The sequence below is a fragment of the Argiope bruennichi genome, chromosome 6 (assembly GCF_947563725.1).
Source record: "Argiope bruennichi chromosome 6, qqArgBrue1.1, whole genome shotgun sequence".
Classification (NCBI taxonomy): Eukaryota; Metazoa; Arthropoda; class Arachnida; order Araneae; family Araneidae; genus Argiope; species Argiope bruennichi.
In genome coordinates, this window is record NC_079156.1 from 86,699,026 (window position 1) to 86,718,769 (window position 19,744).

The 19,744-nt window shown below is 31.7% G+C and overlaps 2 protein-coding genes across 2 annotated transcripts; both read left to right on the plus strand.

Annotated features, from left to right (window-relative positions):
• The first annotated feature begins 7,683 nt into the window (after positions 1 to 7,683).
• On the plus strand, positions 7,684 to 8,630 carry LOC129971813 (uncharacterized). The gene is made up of 2 exons (XM_056085789.1): positions 7,684 to 8,049; positions 8,175 to 8,630. The coding sequence occupies exon 2, from the start codon at positions 8,181 to 8,183 to the stop codon at positions 8,628 to 8,630; it is 450 nt and encodes a 149-aa protein (XP_055941764.1). The 5' UTR covers positions 7,684 to 8,049; positions 8,175 to 8,180.
• A 77-nt stretch (positions 8,631 to 8,707) lies between these two features.
• On the plus strand, positions 8,708 to 11,931 carry LOC129971814 (uncharacterized). Its single transcript, XM_056085790.1, has 2 exons — positions 8,708 to 9,305; positions 9,407 to 11,931. The coding sequence occupies exons 1-2, from the start codon at positions 8,708 to 8,710 to the stop codon at positions 11,929 to 11,931; spliced, it is 3,123 nt and encodes a 1,040-aa protein (XP_055941765.1).
• Positions 11,932 to 19,744: the final 7,813 nt, after the last annotated feature.

The following is a 19,744-nucleotide window of genomic DNA, read 5'->3' on the forward strand; positions in this document are numbered from 1 at the left end:
AGATAACTTTTAATTTGAAAATTCCTTCTATTAATATTTACTTTTACTTTATATTAACTTTGTAAACATGCATTACATTATTTTATATTTAATGAATTTGTTCTTGTATTTTATTTTTATGAACAGCTTGTACAGCATTGTTAGAAATGTATTACAATTATATTCAAAGTGATGTATTATTAATATTTGTGTTTCATAACATGCTATATGAAAATAAAAGCCGATTATTATTCATATCATATCTGTTTATTTTTATTTGCTCATTATATTCTTCTGCTTTGTTGTTTGAAATAAATACGTCTTTATATGACAAACCTATAATTTTTAAAAACTAGTTTGAAGTAATAAACTAAAAGTAATTGATGCCCATAACCTATATATTAGATTGAATTAAATTTATGGAATCCAAAAAGTTACCAAAATATATTATAAATGTATATTTATATCGTTATGAAATCCTAACCATTTTTAATTTCAATTTTGCCGTGTTATTTAAAATATTTACAATTCAGCAGATAAGGAATGAAAAAAATTTATTGTTTGACAAATATCATTCAAATAACGCTTGGAAATGATAAATAGTTTTGGTTACGTAACATAAGTGGGGATTGTCAATGCCATAAAATCAGAAAAGAAATGAGTCTTTTTTATGAAAAATTTTGTCACTAAAAACAATAACCTAGGAAATCTTTATTAAAAAAAACAGTATTAAAATAATTTTAGAAAATTGTTTTGAATTGTGAATTTGCAGAGAAACATTTTGCTGATAAGATGTTTAAGCTAATTGCTCAGGGACACTATAGCATTTATTCTTCCTGTTGTTGTTCAATGTATTTCTTTGACTTGAAAGAAACTGATCAAAACGGAAAGATTCAACTACACCCAGTGGCAAGGCGAGCATCTTATATCTAGAAAAGAAGATTTTGATATACACGAATATTGTACCATGGTGTGCAACATCAATCGGCAGTATGTAATATATAAATCAAACTGAAACAATATTTTATTCTTCAATTAAAAAAAATATTGTGAACATCTGCTGATGATTTTTATCAACACTAGCCGCCTTTGTGATAAGCCGGTTCGCCAGGATTAATGATCGCTAAAATTTTCAATTAAATATTTTATGTAACTTGGTCTCATAGTAGCTTTTTCTGCAAATTATTTCTAAGTTTCAGATTTTGATAGTTATATAATTCAGTCATACTATTATGTAGGCCTTAAACAGTTCTGTTCATTGTACTACTTATCTCTCTTTTTAATTTTCTGTCAGCGCTCATAAAATTTCAACTTTAAATTAGAATGGAAATGTTAAACTGCAATTAATTCAAAAACATTTTTTACTGAAACCAACTATGCCTTTTTCTTTTTTTAAGTATGGAAACTGAAAGCAGAGTCGTTTGCCATAGAAGTTGTATGTGCACTGCAACATAATTTTTGTAATTTATATAATATCGTAAAGAATTTGTCAACAAAAATCTCTCTGATTAATCGTAAAATTCAGTTTTAAGTTTTACTTTCAAAATATTTAAATAATGTAAAAAATATATTTTATTTTATTTCAGTCAATAAATGTACTTATGAAAATTATGAAGTAAAAATTTTACACAGTTTTTTTGTTTTTTTTGTTTTAAGAAATCATATTCTGCCGAATCCTCTTAACACTTCAGCTTTTAAATAAATAAACGCTTCTACCTTCTTCTATCAAATCTGATCTATTTATGGAGTTTTGAATAGAATAGTTTAGAACAATCAACATTTTCATAATCATAAGTCAATCACTGTCGAGATACCCTGGCAGGAGATAAACATATCTTCTTTGAGATGGTCGATGAAGTGGTCTAAAATCGCCAGTTTTTATAGAAGAGATATTCAAATTTCATAAATTAATCAATTTTAGTGATTGATTTAGTGGAGTACAACTCTTCTTATATAAAATATTAGCGTCTCAAGAATATTTTGTTAAATATGATTCAAAGGGCAGAGAACCTATGTAAAAATTTAAAATTTGTAATTCATCGAAGCATTTGACTCAAGTTACATAAAAAATAATTATTTTGTACATTTAGACCATTTTGTTAACAGATGTATGCGCCAAATTAGCTAATGGGCGCTGATTAGAGTGATTATCCTATATGTATTCAACCATGTTTGAATTAAATTAACTGTTTTAACGAATTAATAATATAGATATTATAAAAGACCATAGAAAACTTTTCCCCCATTTACTTTTTAGAAAATATCATATTTTAAATTTTTTTCAATTCATACATACACATGCATTAAACTTTTATATATTTAATTTGCAGTAACAGTTGATAAATTTTTTTAATTTGAACTTCTGTTAATGTGATGGTAACACGTTGATAAAAGCTAATTTTTTCCGATTAACACGCTCGTGAAGATTAAATTTTATTTTTATTTTATGCGAAATATATTGTTGAAAAATATGGTTAAAATATTTCTTTAGAAATTCGTTAAAAATCGAAACTTAATTTATAGGTAAAAAAATCGGTATCATTAAAAAGATAATTTTTTGAGCTTTAACTTGATACAAAAACGAATTTTGTGCTGTGATAATTTCGGAAGTTATAGCGGAAAACCCCCAAAATTTCGTTTATTTTTAATTAATTAAAATTTTAATTAAAAATTCAACAAAATCGTTCCGAGGTGCTCCTTCCCGATCTCCAAAGTAGACATGTGCAAAATCTGGTAGCTGTAGGTCAAACGGTCTGGTGGTCTGTAGAGCGCCAACACACACACACAGTAAAATTCTTTAGTCTAGATTTAATTAACTGATTAATACATTTTCAAGTATTATAAAAATATTTTCATTGTTATGAATGAAATCGAAATCGTTTGCATTTTTGATTCTAATATTTAATTCTAATTTTTATTTTTATTCTTTCCTAATTGGCGACCAAATTATGAAAATTTGACTTATTTTTCCAAGTTAAACAGGATTCTATTTAAAACTTGAGTTTATTTATATATATACTGCCGTAATTACCGCTAACATTTAACTTCAGAAATAAATAATGATAAATTTTAAAAAATCATTTATATTATTGCTCTTTTAAATTGACATTTTGTTTTCTCATTCAAATACGTTGATTTTTTTAAATGAATTATAAACATTTTTATTGATTAATGCTCCTATAAATATAGCATAATAAAAAATATTATATAGCATAAATAATCTGTAATGTATCATCTAAAATATGAATGTTCAATAATTCTTTTTGCTCTTATATTTCTTACGATACTCTTTCGATTCAACAAGCATGTTACTGAATTATTTTCATTTCAATCACTTCCCTCTCAAAACCTAATTCCAAATTTTAAATGAAATGAATAAAAAATTAGAATTATAAATAGCAATGAACATATCTCTAGAAGGTGCTTTAAATGCGGTGAAATCCTTTAAGACTAAGTTACCAACAAAAGATTTAATCTGAAATTTTACAAGGGACTATTTTTTAGGATTTTTATGAAATTTTACAACTGAAATGATATTAACTGCTAGTAAATAAATTTTTCCAGCGAACTAGCTGGTCGCCAAAAGCAGATAATATTCAATAAATAAATGATATAAAATTTTAATAAATAAAATAACAACATTTATTGTTAAAATTTTTATATTTTCAATAAATTTACTTAGTATTTAAATTTATAAAAATTTGAAACAGCAAAATATTTAATTGTTTCTTTGATTGAACACATCATACAATAGTTAAGTTCTGGAGCTAATTAACCTACTTTAGAAATGTTGTTGTGACTGAAGACGATCTTTTATCTATAAACTATTTATTTTACATTATGTACAGGAACTATATCAAAAACGTAAATATGGATGAAATTCTACACTAATTTTTCTTCCGTTGCCAGTATCGTTAGCTGAATAACAAGTTACATAATTAGAAAAGACAACAGGAAGTGCGAAATATAAAATGAGTGGCAACAAATGAATGCATTTAATTAATGAAAATGGTAGGAAATTCAAGGGAATACATAATAATTTAAACCACAGATGAGTTGGAATTAAAAAAAAAAGAATTAGCCAATATCCACTGAAATGATAATGATTTAACTCACCTCCATTAAAATAATTTTAGTATCCCTAAGTTTTATATAAGTTGAGGTATTCTTTCCGAGCCTGGAGTTAGTTCCTTGATAGAAAAAACTAATGTTAAATTTTTATATTTCTTCGTTGAACCTTATTAAAAGTTCAGAATATACATCTTATCATAAGTTTAAAGAGTTTTGTGATGGTAGAAACAACTCATTCCCCTGTTCATAAACTCTTAGAGTCAGTCGACTTCCAATATCTACTCCTTCAGATGTTGTAATCCTAAGACGCATCATCGATTTTCAAGATGTCCTCAACATATATATTTGTAAAGAAATATAAAAAAAGAAATGAATTTTTCAATGCCTCTAAACACATCAAAATTTTTTAAGCAGAATTCTGATATTTTTACATGAAACAAAGACAGTTAAAAAAAAAATCAGAGTTGGGTAATTTTTCTAGTATTATATATATATACTAGCTGATCCGGCAAACTTTGTTCTGCCTTATAAATTACTTCTATTGAATATTTTGCTTGTTAATTAAAAAATAACGAATGTATTGTAAGTGTGTGGGGATGAGATCTATGTCAGAAAGAGGAATGGAGCACTGTAGATGATGATCGCCGATAAAAAAAAAAAAAAAAAAAAAAAAAAAAACCAATCATTCATTTTCTTAATACAATGTATTCCATTAACGTAACGAAATTATACATTGTTTGATCTCTTAAAAGTTAAACGCAAAGTGAAAAAAAGTAATATATTTTTTGTCCTCAAGTATAAAAATGAAATAAAGAAAATCAATATTCATTTCGAAGAGCAATTGAGTGTACGATATTTTTTGTCAGTCCGTCTTTAGCCAACACAAATAAGCTCGATGGTTTGCCCGCGCAAGAACATGCACGTATAATTGTCCGTGTAAAAAACATGATGTGCCCAAATCTAAGCCGCAATCAGACATCGTTTGGCCTTGCGACTTATTGATTATCATTGCGAATGCCAATCTAATAGGAAATTGAACGCATTTTAATTCAGTTGGCACGTCTGTGAGAATCATTGGAATTCGTGGTAGCAAAACATTTTCGGCTTGTAATTTGCCATTCAAAATGGTGGTTCCGATAACGTTTTTCATCAATTTTTTAATGACCAATCGCGCGCCGTTGCACAGCCGTTGTGGGTTCAAATTCCGAAATAAAATAGCTGGAGATCCAACTTTCAGTCGTAGAAGGTGTGGTGACATGCATGGTAAATCCAGTGAGCTGAAAAACTCTATTGAATAATTTACAGCTTCGTTAGCATCGCAAATTGTATCTATCGATTTGTATGATACCAAGTCGCCTGGCAACGATTGCTGTATCTTGAAGTTTAAATCGTCGACGTCCACATTTTTTGCTGCCAAGACAGCTCTTTCTGCCAGCCACGCAAGATTTATGTATTTAGTGCGCACATCGGGAAATATGCGGTCAATGAGAGCATTTTGAGTATCAACGACAGTACAGAAATTAGTAGGCAATTTTATGCATCCAGTATTTTATTAGACATCAACTTTTCCATCGCCTATATCTAACAATTGGTCCGAGAATGTGTCAGCAGATGGGTCTTGTAGCATTTGGATGCTCATGTTTATTTTTAGCTGGACTTTTTCAACATTACGCCACAGTGGCGATGATTTCACGCAAGCGTTGATCTCATTAGCATACGGTGAACGTGGATAAGAACACCCTAATTACCTAGCGTTATGAAATATACTTTACGACCTATTCTCATACCTATCAAATACACCTAAAACATTTTATAAAAATCGGTCGAGCGGTTTCGGAGGAGTACGAACACAAACGCCTTGACATGAGATTTTTATATATTAGATATATAAAACATTGGGAGTGGTCTCTTCAAAACATTCTCGCATACTCTCTAATAAACTTGTCATGCCGGAGAATTCATTACATGGTACTAGTGTGCAATAATTACAAAATATTAACTTTTGCCGGGAATTTAGCATTTTTGCTGAATCTGTCGTGTGGCGAGTGCTTTGGCGATTGATCTTGTTAATAGTATCCAAAAATCGAATTTGTGCTTTAGACACATTTTACCTCAATCAATTGAAACAAAAATTTATCACAGAAATACACTTGTAGTCACAAAATCTCAAACCAGATTTGATGTATTCAAGTCATTGCATTTTTGAGTTATCGCGTTTACATGTTTCTAAAAGTACAAACTGACATACAGTTCAGTATCATGTTTTATATGTTTCAAAATTTGATACGTGTCTAGACTATAAATGTTAATTTTGTGTACCAAATTTTACCTGTATAGCTCTCTTCATTTTAGTTATCGTGTTAACTTATATTGAACAACCAGACAGACGAAATTCCACAGAACAGTTTTACTCAGAATTTGATAGAAATCTGAAAATTTGGTGTAAAGACCATAGACCAAATTTCACCCATCTTGCTCAAAGCATTTTTGAGTTATTTCTGTCACAAATATACAGAAAGGCAGACGGATGGACATTTTTGTAAAAATGTGTTTTTTGATCTCAATAAGGTTTAAAATGTGGAGATTCTTCAAAATCTCGAGTTTGAATTTTTTGACGATTATCAGATTTTTTCTGTACTAAATATATGAAAAAGTAAATGTAAAAAAGAAGAAAGAAGTATTGAGAATTATATGTAATTCGTCAAAAATGTTTAACCTTTTTTTCTAGAAACATACTTTTTTTGTCATCATATTTTCTGAATATTTATGCATATGAAATATAGAGAATTCAAGTTTTTGAAAGAGAAAAATAAACAGAAAGTTCTCATAATTTTTTTTTTCTCGAGGAATAGATTGTATAGATATTGTAACAGTTCTAAAACTATTTATCATTTGAATAATGTGATTATTAACATATAACAACTACATTTTAAAGGTTAATATTTTATAATCTTATATACGAGGATATTTCAATGATTAAATGTAATTCATTGAATTTATTTAACTTCCAAACGAATTTCTTTCCTTCTTCTTCTCGTTATTTTTAAGAACTCTCACTTACAGAAGAAAATCTTTATAGTAATGTAGGCGAGGAAAGATACTAAAGGATTTAAAAAAGAGCTACGAAGAAAATTAACTGTCATTAATACATAGAGCTGATATATAAATCAGTATATATATCAGTATCTCAGCTCTATATGATACGTTATATATATCTGTCTGATATATATATCAGTATCTCAGTTCTATATGATATGATATATATCTGTATGATATATATATCAGCATCTCAGCTCTATATAATATTATATCTTCTAATCTAATATATAAAATTCTCGTGTCACAGTTTTCGTTGCCATACTCCTCCGAAACGGCTTGACCGATTTTGATGAAATTTTTTGTGCTTATCCGGTATCTATGAGAATCGGCCAACATCTATTTTTCATCCCCCTAAATGTTAGGGGTAGTCCACCCCTAAATTTTTATTTTTTATTTTTTAGACAAAATTTTTAATTTCTATTTTTTTATGATACAACATACAAAAATACACACAATCCTCAATTTTCCCCCTTCTACGATCAACCCTTATTTTTTAATAGCCATTTTAGTAATTTAATCACTTTTCCTCTCCGGTCGAAAACTGATCAATCGTCATTTAATTAGTTATCCCCGCCAGATGTCTACAGGTGTCACTTCTGACCCAGTAAACAGCACGGAGTAGGGATGAGAACGAAGCCGGTCTCCTTTCTTTCTCACTCCCTACACAGTTGTCGGCCATCATTATTGTTTATGCATCAAGTGTAGTAGTAACGTTGACAATTATTATTTTGCTATCTCAGTGTAACTCTCATATTAACTTTTAATCATTCCTATTTTATCAATAATAATTAAATTATCAATTTTGAGTGTATTTTGCACGATTAGTTAATCAAGTGATTTTATAACCTCAAAAGTACTCAACACGTGACACGAGCTTCCAATAACAACGGATTTTGTGTTGTAAGTATACTTTTTTTTATTTATATCGAAAATGTTGTTGATCTTATAAAAATGTAATTTTAATTTAATTTTATTAAAAAAATGTAATTGAACAATTAAGATTTTCATAGTTTCAATTTTTACAGTGAGCAATGCCAAGAAAACGCAAAGGGGCTGATTTGAGCCGCAGTACAAGTAAAGCTCGAAACTTGCGAAATAGCAGATCCGAAAGAACAGAAGAACAAATCCAGCAACAAAATACTGATGCACGTGTCAGAATGGCGCAATTGCATCAAGAAGAGCCAGAAGATACACGAGCTGAACGCAATGAAGTCAGAAGATTAGAACAACGACAATCACGCCGTTTCACAGTCAATAGACGAAGAATAAATGACCAACAACGACAACAGGTACATCGAGCATTTATATCTGATTCATTCCTGCGTCTAGCATTCCAGTATGAGCCCGATATTGAATATTATGCTCATTCAAAAGTGGTAATTGGTGCTATGGACAAGGAATGTCCGCATTGTCATGCTCTGAAATTCAAAAATGAGCCAGCTGGGATGTGTTGCGCGTCAGGAAAAGTGCAAAACCATTGAACGGCTTACTTATCGGCACGGATCCAGATTCTAACGTGTTCCTGAAGTCAATTTGAAGATTCAATTCATGCTTTCAAATGACATCGTTCGGAGCAACAGAAATAGTTCGAAATACTAATGCAAATGGTCAACAATTCAATTCTACATTCAAAATCAGAGGCCAAGTTTATCATAAAATGGGCTCACTGCTGCCAATGCCAAACGAACCACATAAATTCTTACAAATCTACTTTATGGGCGGCGAGGATTCCGGAAGCGCACTTGCCAATCGCGTGAATGCACGTTGTGATTATAATAACCTTGATTCACTTTATGCCAGACGCATCGTCAGCGAGCTAGATGCTCTTTTGAACGAGCACAACGAGTTGTTGAAAATATTCAAATCACATATGCACCAATTACAAAGCGATAATCACGCTATCGTCATTAATCCTGATAAAACACCAGCTGGAGAGCATATTCGTAGATTCAATGCACCCGTTGTTGATGATGTTGCTGGAATCATGGTTGGCGATTGTACAGCTGCACGAGAAATTCTGATTCGTAGAAGAAATAATAATCTTCAGTTCATTGCTGACACACATCGTTCAGATGACGCTCTCCAATATCCGCTAATATTCTGGAAGGGACAAGACGGATATTGCATAAACATAAAACAACGAGATCCCGTATCAGGTACTTCATTCATTATTAATTTGATCATTAATCATTTAACAAAACAATTAAATTATTGAACGTAATAAATTTAAATTAATTTTTATGAACAAATATTACAGGAGCTGAAACAAACAGGAACGTTAGCTCAAAGGATTATTATGCGTACCGATTAATGATTAGACGTGGCCTGGACAACGTCATTTTACGATGTCGTGAGCTTTGTCAACAATTCATGGTCGACATGTACGCGAAGATTGAGAGCGAACGACTACGATACTTACGATATAATCAACAAAAGCTGCGCGCGGAAGAGTACATTCATTTGCGAGACGCTATCAACAACAACGCCGACGTCGCCGAAATTGGTAACCATGTCATTTTACCATCATCGTACGTAGGCAGTCCACGTCATATGCAAGAATATATACAGGATGCTCTGACTTTCGTGCGCGAATATGGACGACCATGTTTATTTATCACGTTCACATGTAATCCAAAATGGCCAGAGATTACATCTTTGCTACTGCCTGGCCAAAATGCAATACATCGCCATGACATTACAGCACGTGTGTTCAGACAAAAGTTGAAGTCTTTAATAAGTTTCATTGCTAAATCACATGTATTTGGTCCCACACGTTGCTGGATGTATTCGGTTGAGTGGCAAAAGCGAGGATTACCTCATGCACACATTTTGGTTTGGTTCATCGACAAAATCCGTCCTGAAGAAATCGATAGTATCATTTCTGCGGAAATTCCAGATCCATCCACTGACCAACTGCTGTTTGATATTGTTACAACAAACATGATTCATGGTCCATGTGGTACTCTTAATAGTTCATCGCCTTGCATGGCTGATGGAAAATGTACTAAAAATTTGCCTAAAGATTTTACCAATGATACGGTCACAAATGTCGACGGATACCCAATATATCGTCGAAGAAATCCTGAAAATGGCGGACAGTCATTTATTAAAAATATCATCAACACAGACATTGATATTGACAATCGTTGGGTGGTGCCATATTCGCCTCTGCTGAGCAAGACATATAATGCTCATATTAATGTTGAGTTCTGCAGTTCTGTGAAGAGCATCAAATACATTTGCAAGTATGTCCATAAAGGCAGTGATATGGCTGTGTTTAGAGTGGAAAATACTAATGTGAATGCTCCTCCAGTGAATAAAAACGATGAAATAACGCTCTACCAAATTGGTCGGTACATCAGCTCCAATGAAGCTGCTTGGCGTATCTTTGGTTTTCCAATTCATGAACGGGATCCAGCAGTTGTTCAGTTAGCCATCCATCTTGAAAACGGTCATCGTGTATTTTTCACGAACGAGACAGCGATTGATCGTGCAATAAATCCACCTAAAACTACACTCACTGCATTTTTTGAATTGTGTAATCGTGCGGATGATTTTGGTGCCTTTGCACGAACATTACTCTATTCACAAGTACCACGCTATTTCACATGGACTCAAACAAAAACATGGATGCCCCGCAAGCAAGGCTCACCAGTTGCTGCATGTCTCAATTTATTTAAATCAAACGCCTTGGGGCGATTATTTACAGTCAATCCAAGACACACGGAGTGCTTTTATCTTCGACTGTTGTTGGTTAATGTTACTGGCCCATTATCATTTCAAGATATACGTAAAGTGAATGGGCAACGATATCCAACGTATAAAGATGCATGCCTTGCACTCGGCTTGCTGGAAGACGACAACCAGTGGGAATGCATGCTTGCTGAAGCTGCATTGAACTGTACAGCAATACAAATTCGTCTACTATTCGCTATAGTGTTGACTACATGTTTCCCAGCCCGAGCACAGATATTATGGGAAAATCACAAAGATTCAATGACTGATGATATATTGCATCAACATCGTATACGGTGCCACGATCTAACCATAACATTCAGCGACGAAATGTACAATGAAGCATTGATTGCTATTGAGGATCTTTGCATTGTCATTGCCAACTTACCACTTAGTAATTTCGGTATGAATTCGCCAAATCGAACTGCATCTGTAGAAATGGCAGCGATTGTTGCCCGCAATGTCCCACTAATGAATGAGGAACAAAGAACCATTTATGATCGCATTATGCTCGCAGTTTCAGCTGGACAAGGTGGGTTCTTCTTTTTGGATGCACCGGGTGGAACTGGCAAAACATTCGTTATTTCGCTAATTCTTGCTGAAATACGATCAAATAATGGCATCGCATTGGCCGTTGCATCATCGGGCATTGCAGCAACTTTATTGGATGGAGGTAGAACAGCTCATTCAGTATTTAAGCTGCCACTAAATATTCAGAATAACCCTGACGCAGTATGCAACATTAAGAAACAATCGTCCATGGCCACTGTGCTGAAACGGTGTAAAATTATTATTTGGGATGATTGTACTATGGCACACAAACATTCACTTGAGGCGTTGAACAGGACATTGAAAGATATTAAAAACAGTGACAAACTATTTGGCGGAACTCTGTTGGTCCTTTCAGGTGATTTCAGACAAACACTTCCAGTCATTCCACGTTCAACATACGCTGATGAGATCAACGCTTGCTTAAAATCATCTCCATTGTGGCGTAATGTTGAAAAATTACAGCTAAAAATAAATATGCGCGTTCAAATGCTTTAAGATCCATCCGCTGAAACATTTTCAAAACAACTCTTAGATATCGGTGATGGAAAAGTTGCTATAGATGAAACTGGATACGTAAAATTACCGACCGATTTCTGCACAATCGCTGATTCGCAAGATACTCTCATTGAACAAATATTTCCCGATGTACACACACAGTACATAAATCATGAGTGGCTTGCAGAAAGAGCGATTTTAGCGGCAAAAAATGTAGACGTTGACAATTTAAATCTGAAGATACAAATGTTGTTGCCAGGGAACTTGGTATCATATAAATCTATTGATACAGTTTGCGACGACAGCGAAGCAGTAAATTTTCCCACAGAGTTTTTGAACTCACTGGATTTGCCAGGCATGCCACCGCATAATTTACAATTAAAGGTTGGATCTCCAATTATCTTGCTTCGTAATTTGAACCCGCCCCGGCTGTGCAACGGTACGCGATTAGTCATTCAAAAATTAATGAAAAACGTGATCGAAGCCAGGATTTTAAATGGCAAGTTCAGAGGTGAAAATATACTCATACCACGGATTCCTATTATACCTACAGATGTGCCAATTCAATTCAAACGTATTCAGTTTCCGATTAGATTGGCATTTGCAATGACTATCAACAAATCCCAAGGTCAAACGATGTCTGTTTGTGGATTAGATTTGAGAATACCATGTTTTTCACACGGACAATTATACGTGGCATGCTCTCGAGTGGGTAAACCATCCAGTTTGTTTGTGTTAGCTAAAGATGGACTAACAAAAAATATTGTTCACGCTGTAGCATTAAGAGATTGATATTGTTTAATAGTGTTACTGTTGTAATTGTTTAATTAATGATATATAATTTTAAGGAATAAATTATAATAACTTAAAAATAATGTTTGCCTTTTGTTATTTTTATATTCCCTCATCGTTCACAGCGCTCCATGCTTATTTCACGCATATACCACATTCTTACATACATACAATATACACATTCTAACATACATACATACTTACAATAAGTAAGCTATTTTTTGTCTACACTAGAAATTACTAGGAAATTATTTATATGGCAAAACAACGTTTGCCGGGTCAGCTAGTATATATATATATATATCAGTATCTCAGCTCTATGCATTAATATTAGAAACTGCATAATTAAAAAGCATGTTTTTTAATAACTTTAAAGAAAGTCTTTGACACTAAATTATTTTGGTTTCTCTGTTGTATAAAAATAGCATTCTCAAGGTTTCCAAATTAGATTCATAAAACTTTTAGAAATAAACAATTTTTTCGAAATGTACACTATGGTGAGAGGTATTTATTTGAAATAAATTTTTAATGGGATTTTTTTTTTTTTGTATTTCTTAAGGTTTGGAAGAAAATCTGATACGGATGTACACTTTAGATGCTTAAATTGTGTGTCAGATTTCATCTATCTAGCTCTTTACACTTTTTCACTTGCATTCAAACAAACCTCCTGTAAATGGATGTCGTTCAAAATGTAACAGAAATCAACAAATTTCTTATGTATTCCAAATTTAATTCTTCTACATATAAGTATTTAGAATTAGCGTATTTGTAGATAGACACAGTATCCGCGTATTTTGGGGGTCTTATATGTGAAGACATTACTAAACGTCATCGTTTTTTTTTTTTTTTTTTTTTTTTCCAATTTATTATTGTATACGATTGTCGCCAATAGATGCTCAGATATCCAATAATATATACATTTTCAAATCGACTTTTTTTCCTTTCTGTTTTTGCATGTAGAATTCTAATCATTAGTAGTTTTATTCACAGTTAAAAGATTAATAATAATATTAATAAAAACATAAATTACTGATAATTCTCAGATATTTAAAGCAACCACCCTTGCTCCTGAAAGGGCTTTGTTCAGCCAAAATAGGGGTGAGAAGAAAGAAAATGTGTCTAATGAGAAGGAAATCAAACGCAAAGAATTTCAGACACGTGCATATCTTTATGCGGATCATCTCTTTGTGGAATTTGATCGTTCGAAAATGCTAATTTCTGGATCCTGAAACAAAACAGTACATACAATTTTACACGCGAGTTACCAGCATTTGTGAGTTTTTTTTTGTATTTTCTTATGTTTTATAACTAATTCGTTCATTATATCATCATAAATTAGTTTTTAATGAATACTGTCCAACAGATGCATGTCTAAGAAAGAAACCATTTTCAGTTTGATTTAAAGCAATTATTTTTAAAAGATATCTTTCAAATATGTTTGAAGCAACTTACTTTGGATTAGCAGACATGAAATGTCAAAAAAAAAAAATCACATGATAATATTATAAGTATTCATATTCGGATAAAAAAAAAGATGAAGACAAAATCCTTTTTCAAAATTAGTCAGTAATATGAGATTAAAAGCGCACTGTTCGAAACTCCCTCACGCCTTCCTTATATGTAACCAGTCGAGAACCGCATATGCACCAGTAGCATGTATATAAGGTATATTTCAGAATTGAATTGAATTAGCCTCCTTCATTTTAGATTCGAGTGAGTTTTGTAAGTTTTACAATATTTTAGATCAATCATCATCTTAATCCTTTACCAGATGGCGCCACAATCAACCATACAATGGAATTAATGTTTATTGATTTAATTCTATTTTTATTGCTTGTCTCCGAACACTCTGTGATATGTCTTTATTTAGCGGATAATAAAGAGCAGAACCATTGTCTTGTCATAATCTGTTTTTATTTGGTTTCATATTTTAATTGTAGAAAGCAAAAAGAAACTAGCGACACGTAAGCGGAATTGCTCCTTCTTAGGTCATCGCCCTCTAGGTCAGTTTCATTCTGCTTAGCCAATGGGCTTTCATTTTATGGAACATCACTCAGATATATACCGCGCTCTTTCATTTTTTTTTGTTTTGTTTTCAGGACGGTGTTATAATCTACCATCTAAAAGCTTGATATCCAGGTCAAAAACAACTTGAGGCGGAGGATGACAATTGCACATTTCAACAAAGGTCGATTCTAAGAGGGGATATAAAGAATTGCGAACTTATGAAGCAGGGGTGTTTGTGGGACCCCAAAAAATCCCCTGAAACTTTTACGGACTTACTACCGGCATTTTGGAGTTTCGAGAAGGGGGGGGGGGAGAAATGAAAAATTACAATTATGAAGTATTGAATGACCTAATTATAAAAGTTCAATGAATTACTTTTTTTGCAAAATTAATAACCATAAATTTTCAAACATATAAACTACTACATTTTATGCAAATATTTTAAATTACCTGAATTAATTCTTTTAAAAAAATTATCTAATTTCTGCTGCTATTTTTTTATTTTCTGATGTTTGTGGGCTTGTCTTTCTTTTGTGGTGAACTCCATAATTGCAGGAAGGTTGACTTTTATTTTCCTCATTTACAGTTGAAGAAATTTCCTCGAGAACTGCACATGCAGAGGTAGAAGCAGTTTGCTTTTCTTCTAATGTAGAAGGTTTTTCAGAGACTTTTATAGGCGACTCATCTGAAATACATGTTTTTAAGTCCTCTTCATATGTTTTCCAACTTCTGTTCATATTCAGTAAGAGATCTTTGTGAATTGGATCAGTCATTGGATTTTTTGAGCCATATTTTTCACATGAGGTTTCTTTAGAAGCCATTAAATCATATTTAATAGTCTGTACTGCATCTAGGGAATCAATCTTAAGAGAGGTTCTATAGTCAGTGACAAGTGTATCCATTAAGTTGAATGCACTTTCCACTAATGGGCCATGGAAGCAGCTAAGGCAGGCTTTGACCAATTTAGCTAATGTAGGATACTTATAATCATTTGTGAAATCATCTTTTAAATTAAAAACTTTAGACCAATATTTATCAATTGTACACTTGACTTGATTTCCACTTTCATCAGATGTGTAGAGCATTTCTTTGGTGATATCAACATCACTCTGGTATAACCTTATTTCAGTTTCTACTTTTGACTTTTCATTATCACTAAAAATATGGGACATAAAAGATGATAATTTTTCAAAAGCTAATATTGTACTGGTTTTACCTCTTAGCTCTGGATCTAATGCTGTAAAACTAATCAGATATGAATTTTTAAGGGGTAATTTCTGTTTCATATGCTGAAATTTCAAAGTGAAATTCTCTTGCGTACATAAATCAGGGGTGTTTGTGGGACCCCAAAAAATCCCCTGAAACTTTTACGGACTTACTACCGACATTTTGGAGTTTCGAGAAGGGGGGGGGGAGAAATGAAAAATTACAATTATGAAGTATTGAATGACCTAATTATAAAAGTTCAATGAATTACTTTTTTTGCAAAATTAAGACCTTTGAACCCAGGTCACGTGATCGCACATCTGGTCGAACGAAGTCTCCCTTTTTTTTCTGCCGCGCCTACTTGCCGAAAAGAATCCAGAAGAGAATGTCCGAGAACCGGGGGAATGAGTCATAACTCGCAATAAGGAAAGAACAAAAAAGAAGTTTTTCCCCCTTTTCACGCATTATCACTGCCTTTGGAGAAAGAAAGGAAAAGTTTTCACCACACACACTGACCTTGCGTTTTCTGCTTTCAAAGCAAACAAAATTACCCAGATCAAAATAAATAATTCATTATTATTCCTACTTCCTTTTGAACGACGATCCCCGGAATTTCCGGGTATCGAAGTTCAAAATCCCCGGAATTCCGGGGTTTCCCCGGAGCACAAACACCCCTGATGAAGGAACCTGTCTTATCTTCAGAAATATGTGAGATAAACAATAAACAGGATTTCTAAATATAGGGTTTTTGTTCGAACCTGCAACATTGGTTTGATTGGGAAACCCTGTTGTGGCGAGCGTATAAATTCAAGACAGTAAATATCATTAATTTCTATTAGTAAGGATCGTTTAGAGGCTGGGCAAGAAAAATAGAATTTGAGTTCTGCTATTAATATCCTTTTCTCAGAACACGAGGAAATGCTTACAGGAAGTGTGGCGGTTATTTGTATGCCTTTATCTATCATTTTAAGTCGAGGATTTTTAATTAACGGGGAAAAAAATAGCAGGTAAACAACACAAACGAACAACTTTTATAAATATAACAATAAATTAACATCATGGATAGAAAAACATTTATACATGTGTATATCTGTGTGATTTATAATCGAATTTGGAGCACAAAAATAGAGAATAATTGTCGTGGATTTATTAACATTTTTATAAACTTCTTTTGTATTTAGGAAGTTTGGGTTTAATTCTTATTTCGCGTTATGTGGAATTAGGAGTAAAATTATAAGTAAATATTTGAATATCACAATTTAAGAAATAGATAATGAATAATTTGCATAACTTAATTGTCCTTTAACTTTTTAAATGCAAATAAAACCCTTTTTTTTATTTTCAATTAGTTTGACAACATCGTATATTATATTTTTATTTTGTTAATATTTATTTTAAGAATGTTTTCAATTTAAAACTAAAAATGTTAATTTTATTTGATAAATAAATGCTAGTTATTTTATTTTAAAATTTCTTATTACGGCATTTAGGCATTAGTGCAATTGTTGCTGTTTGAACTTCAATTATTTTCTGTTGTTATCTCTACTAATAACAGGATAATATAAGTTTGTGCGATTGTTTGCAGTCTAAGCAATTCGAAGTCGGGTTACCAAATTTGGCACAAATTAATAAAAATTGGGAATGGGAATCTTGAATGATGTTTTTGAAATTTTAATTAGAATTTAACTAACTAAAAATTAAACGATATTTTGAAGTTCTCTGGGATAATTTTCAAAGATATTATTATACAAAACTAATTTTTAGACCATTTCCGACTTTTTTTTTGTTTTTATTGACACCAATTAAGTTATCGTAATCTTATTTTAATTAGTTGAAATTATCCCCGAACCAACAATCTTTATCGATTAAACAAACAACATTTTAACTTGTTTGGTTTATTTTTAAAAAACGTTGCGTGAGTAACGCAATTACACTGTGTTTTCCAAGGAAAATACTACAACAGCAGACGATAGATAATTCAAAAGCTATACAATGAAACCGACTCCAAAATAAAACTACATTAGCAGACGATAGGTAATGGAAAAACTATACTGTGAAAGCCGACTCCAAAATAAAACTACATTAGCAGACGATAGGTAATGGAAAAACTATACTGTGAAAGCCGACTCCAAAATAAAACTACATTAGCAAATGATAGATATTTCAAAAGCTATACTGTTGTAACGATTTCGTTATAGCTAAGTGAAAGTCGACTCCAAAAAAAAAAAAAAAAAAAAAAAAAAAAGGATAAATCGCCAATTTGTTGCCTACGCATTTGGAAGCTTCCACAATTTGTTGTCTTCAAATCGCTTCAAAAAATTCAAGCCAAAACAATATAACGTTCTCAGATGATAAAAAAATTCTGGCCTCGATAAAAAAAAAATTTTGGAACTCGATTAATTTTGAGATGGTCAAAAACCATCGCTTTTCTAAATGTTGGTGATTGGAAAATATAAGTCATGTGAGAACATGTTTTACTGTCGGATTGATATCAGGTGACTTAAAAAAAATAATCTTCTCGCATGATAACTTAAAATTTGCGTTAGCAGATTTCATTTTTTTTTTTTTTTTAAAGCAGCAAAGCTTTTTACACCTTGAAATATTTATCACAAAAATGTTTGAAGAGTCAAAGTGATTAATTCATTCCCAAAGGGAGGAAATTTAATTCTTTATATCTTTTGGAAATTAATTTTATAATTTACATTTTTTGGCTTTCAACATATTATATTGTAACAAGATTTCTATTTTGGGTTAGAAGTTAGATGGGCTATATTTGAGCCAGCAATGGCATAGGACTAGGCAGAACAATGAAATGACAAAGTAGGCCTAGGGAATGAATGACCTAGGGAAGTTATGCTCATTGGGAGGATAAAAGCTTTTAATGTATTGATTAATTTTTTTTTCTACTAGCCAAATAAATAAGCCAGTAAAAAAATAGAAATTTTATAAATGAAAATATTAAAATAAGATTTACTCTTCATTAAGTATAATTAGCCATACATGCTTCATTAAATTCATTTAATAACTAGAATAATCAAAAATGCGTTGAATAGTTAAACTAACTAATCATATTATTAAAAGAGAGGCATCAAAATATGCATTGCTTAAGGATGCACAATGCTTAGATCGATCTTCAAGCTTCAACACACACTAGAATGTTTTTGGTAGAATTGATCAAATTTCGCGACTCTTCAATTCCTGGATCAAAAGATTTTGTCATTAGTTGCCACTATATGATTTCATAATTATAATTATCATGGCAGCAGAATATTCTAAAGTCATCGCATATATATATGTACTCAATGATATATAAAGAGTTAAATATTTGATGACACGTGACACCCATTAATTTTATTTAAAATTGATTGTTTTCACATTTTACAAAAGACAGACACGATGGAGTAAATCTTAGCATTAAGGTTCACATATTTTTTCAAACCTTCATTAAATATCTTAAAATAATACCAAATTCTGGATATCCTGAACGAAAACATGCCAAAAAAAAAAAAAAAAAAAAAAAAAAAAACATCTTTGAATGTGCGAAATTTTCAATGGTCTCGCGATAGCAAAAGATAACTAATAATGCATGGTTACATTGGTAATATATAACCCATGTAATCATATATAGGATAGGCAAACCCAGGTTAAACAGAACTTTAATAGCTTTTGTACATCTATGCAACATTTATCACAAGAAATAACGATAAGTTGCTGATCTGGGAGAAACAGTTTTAGATAAGCTATTAAGATAATACAACGGCAAATGAAAAGGCAATGTGTACGTTCTAATACTATAAAAAACATAAAA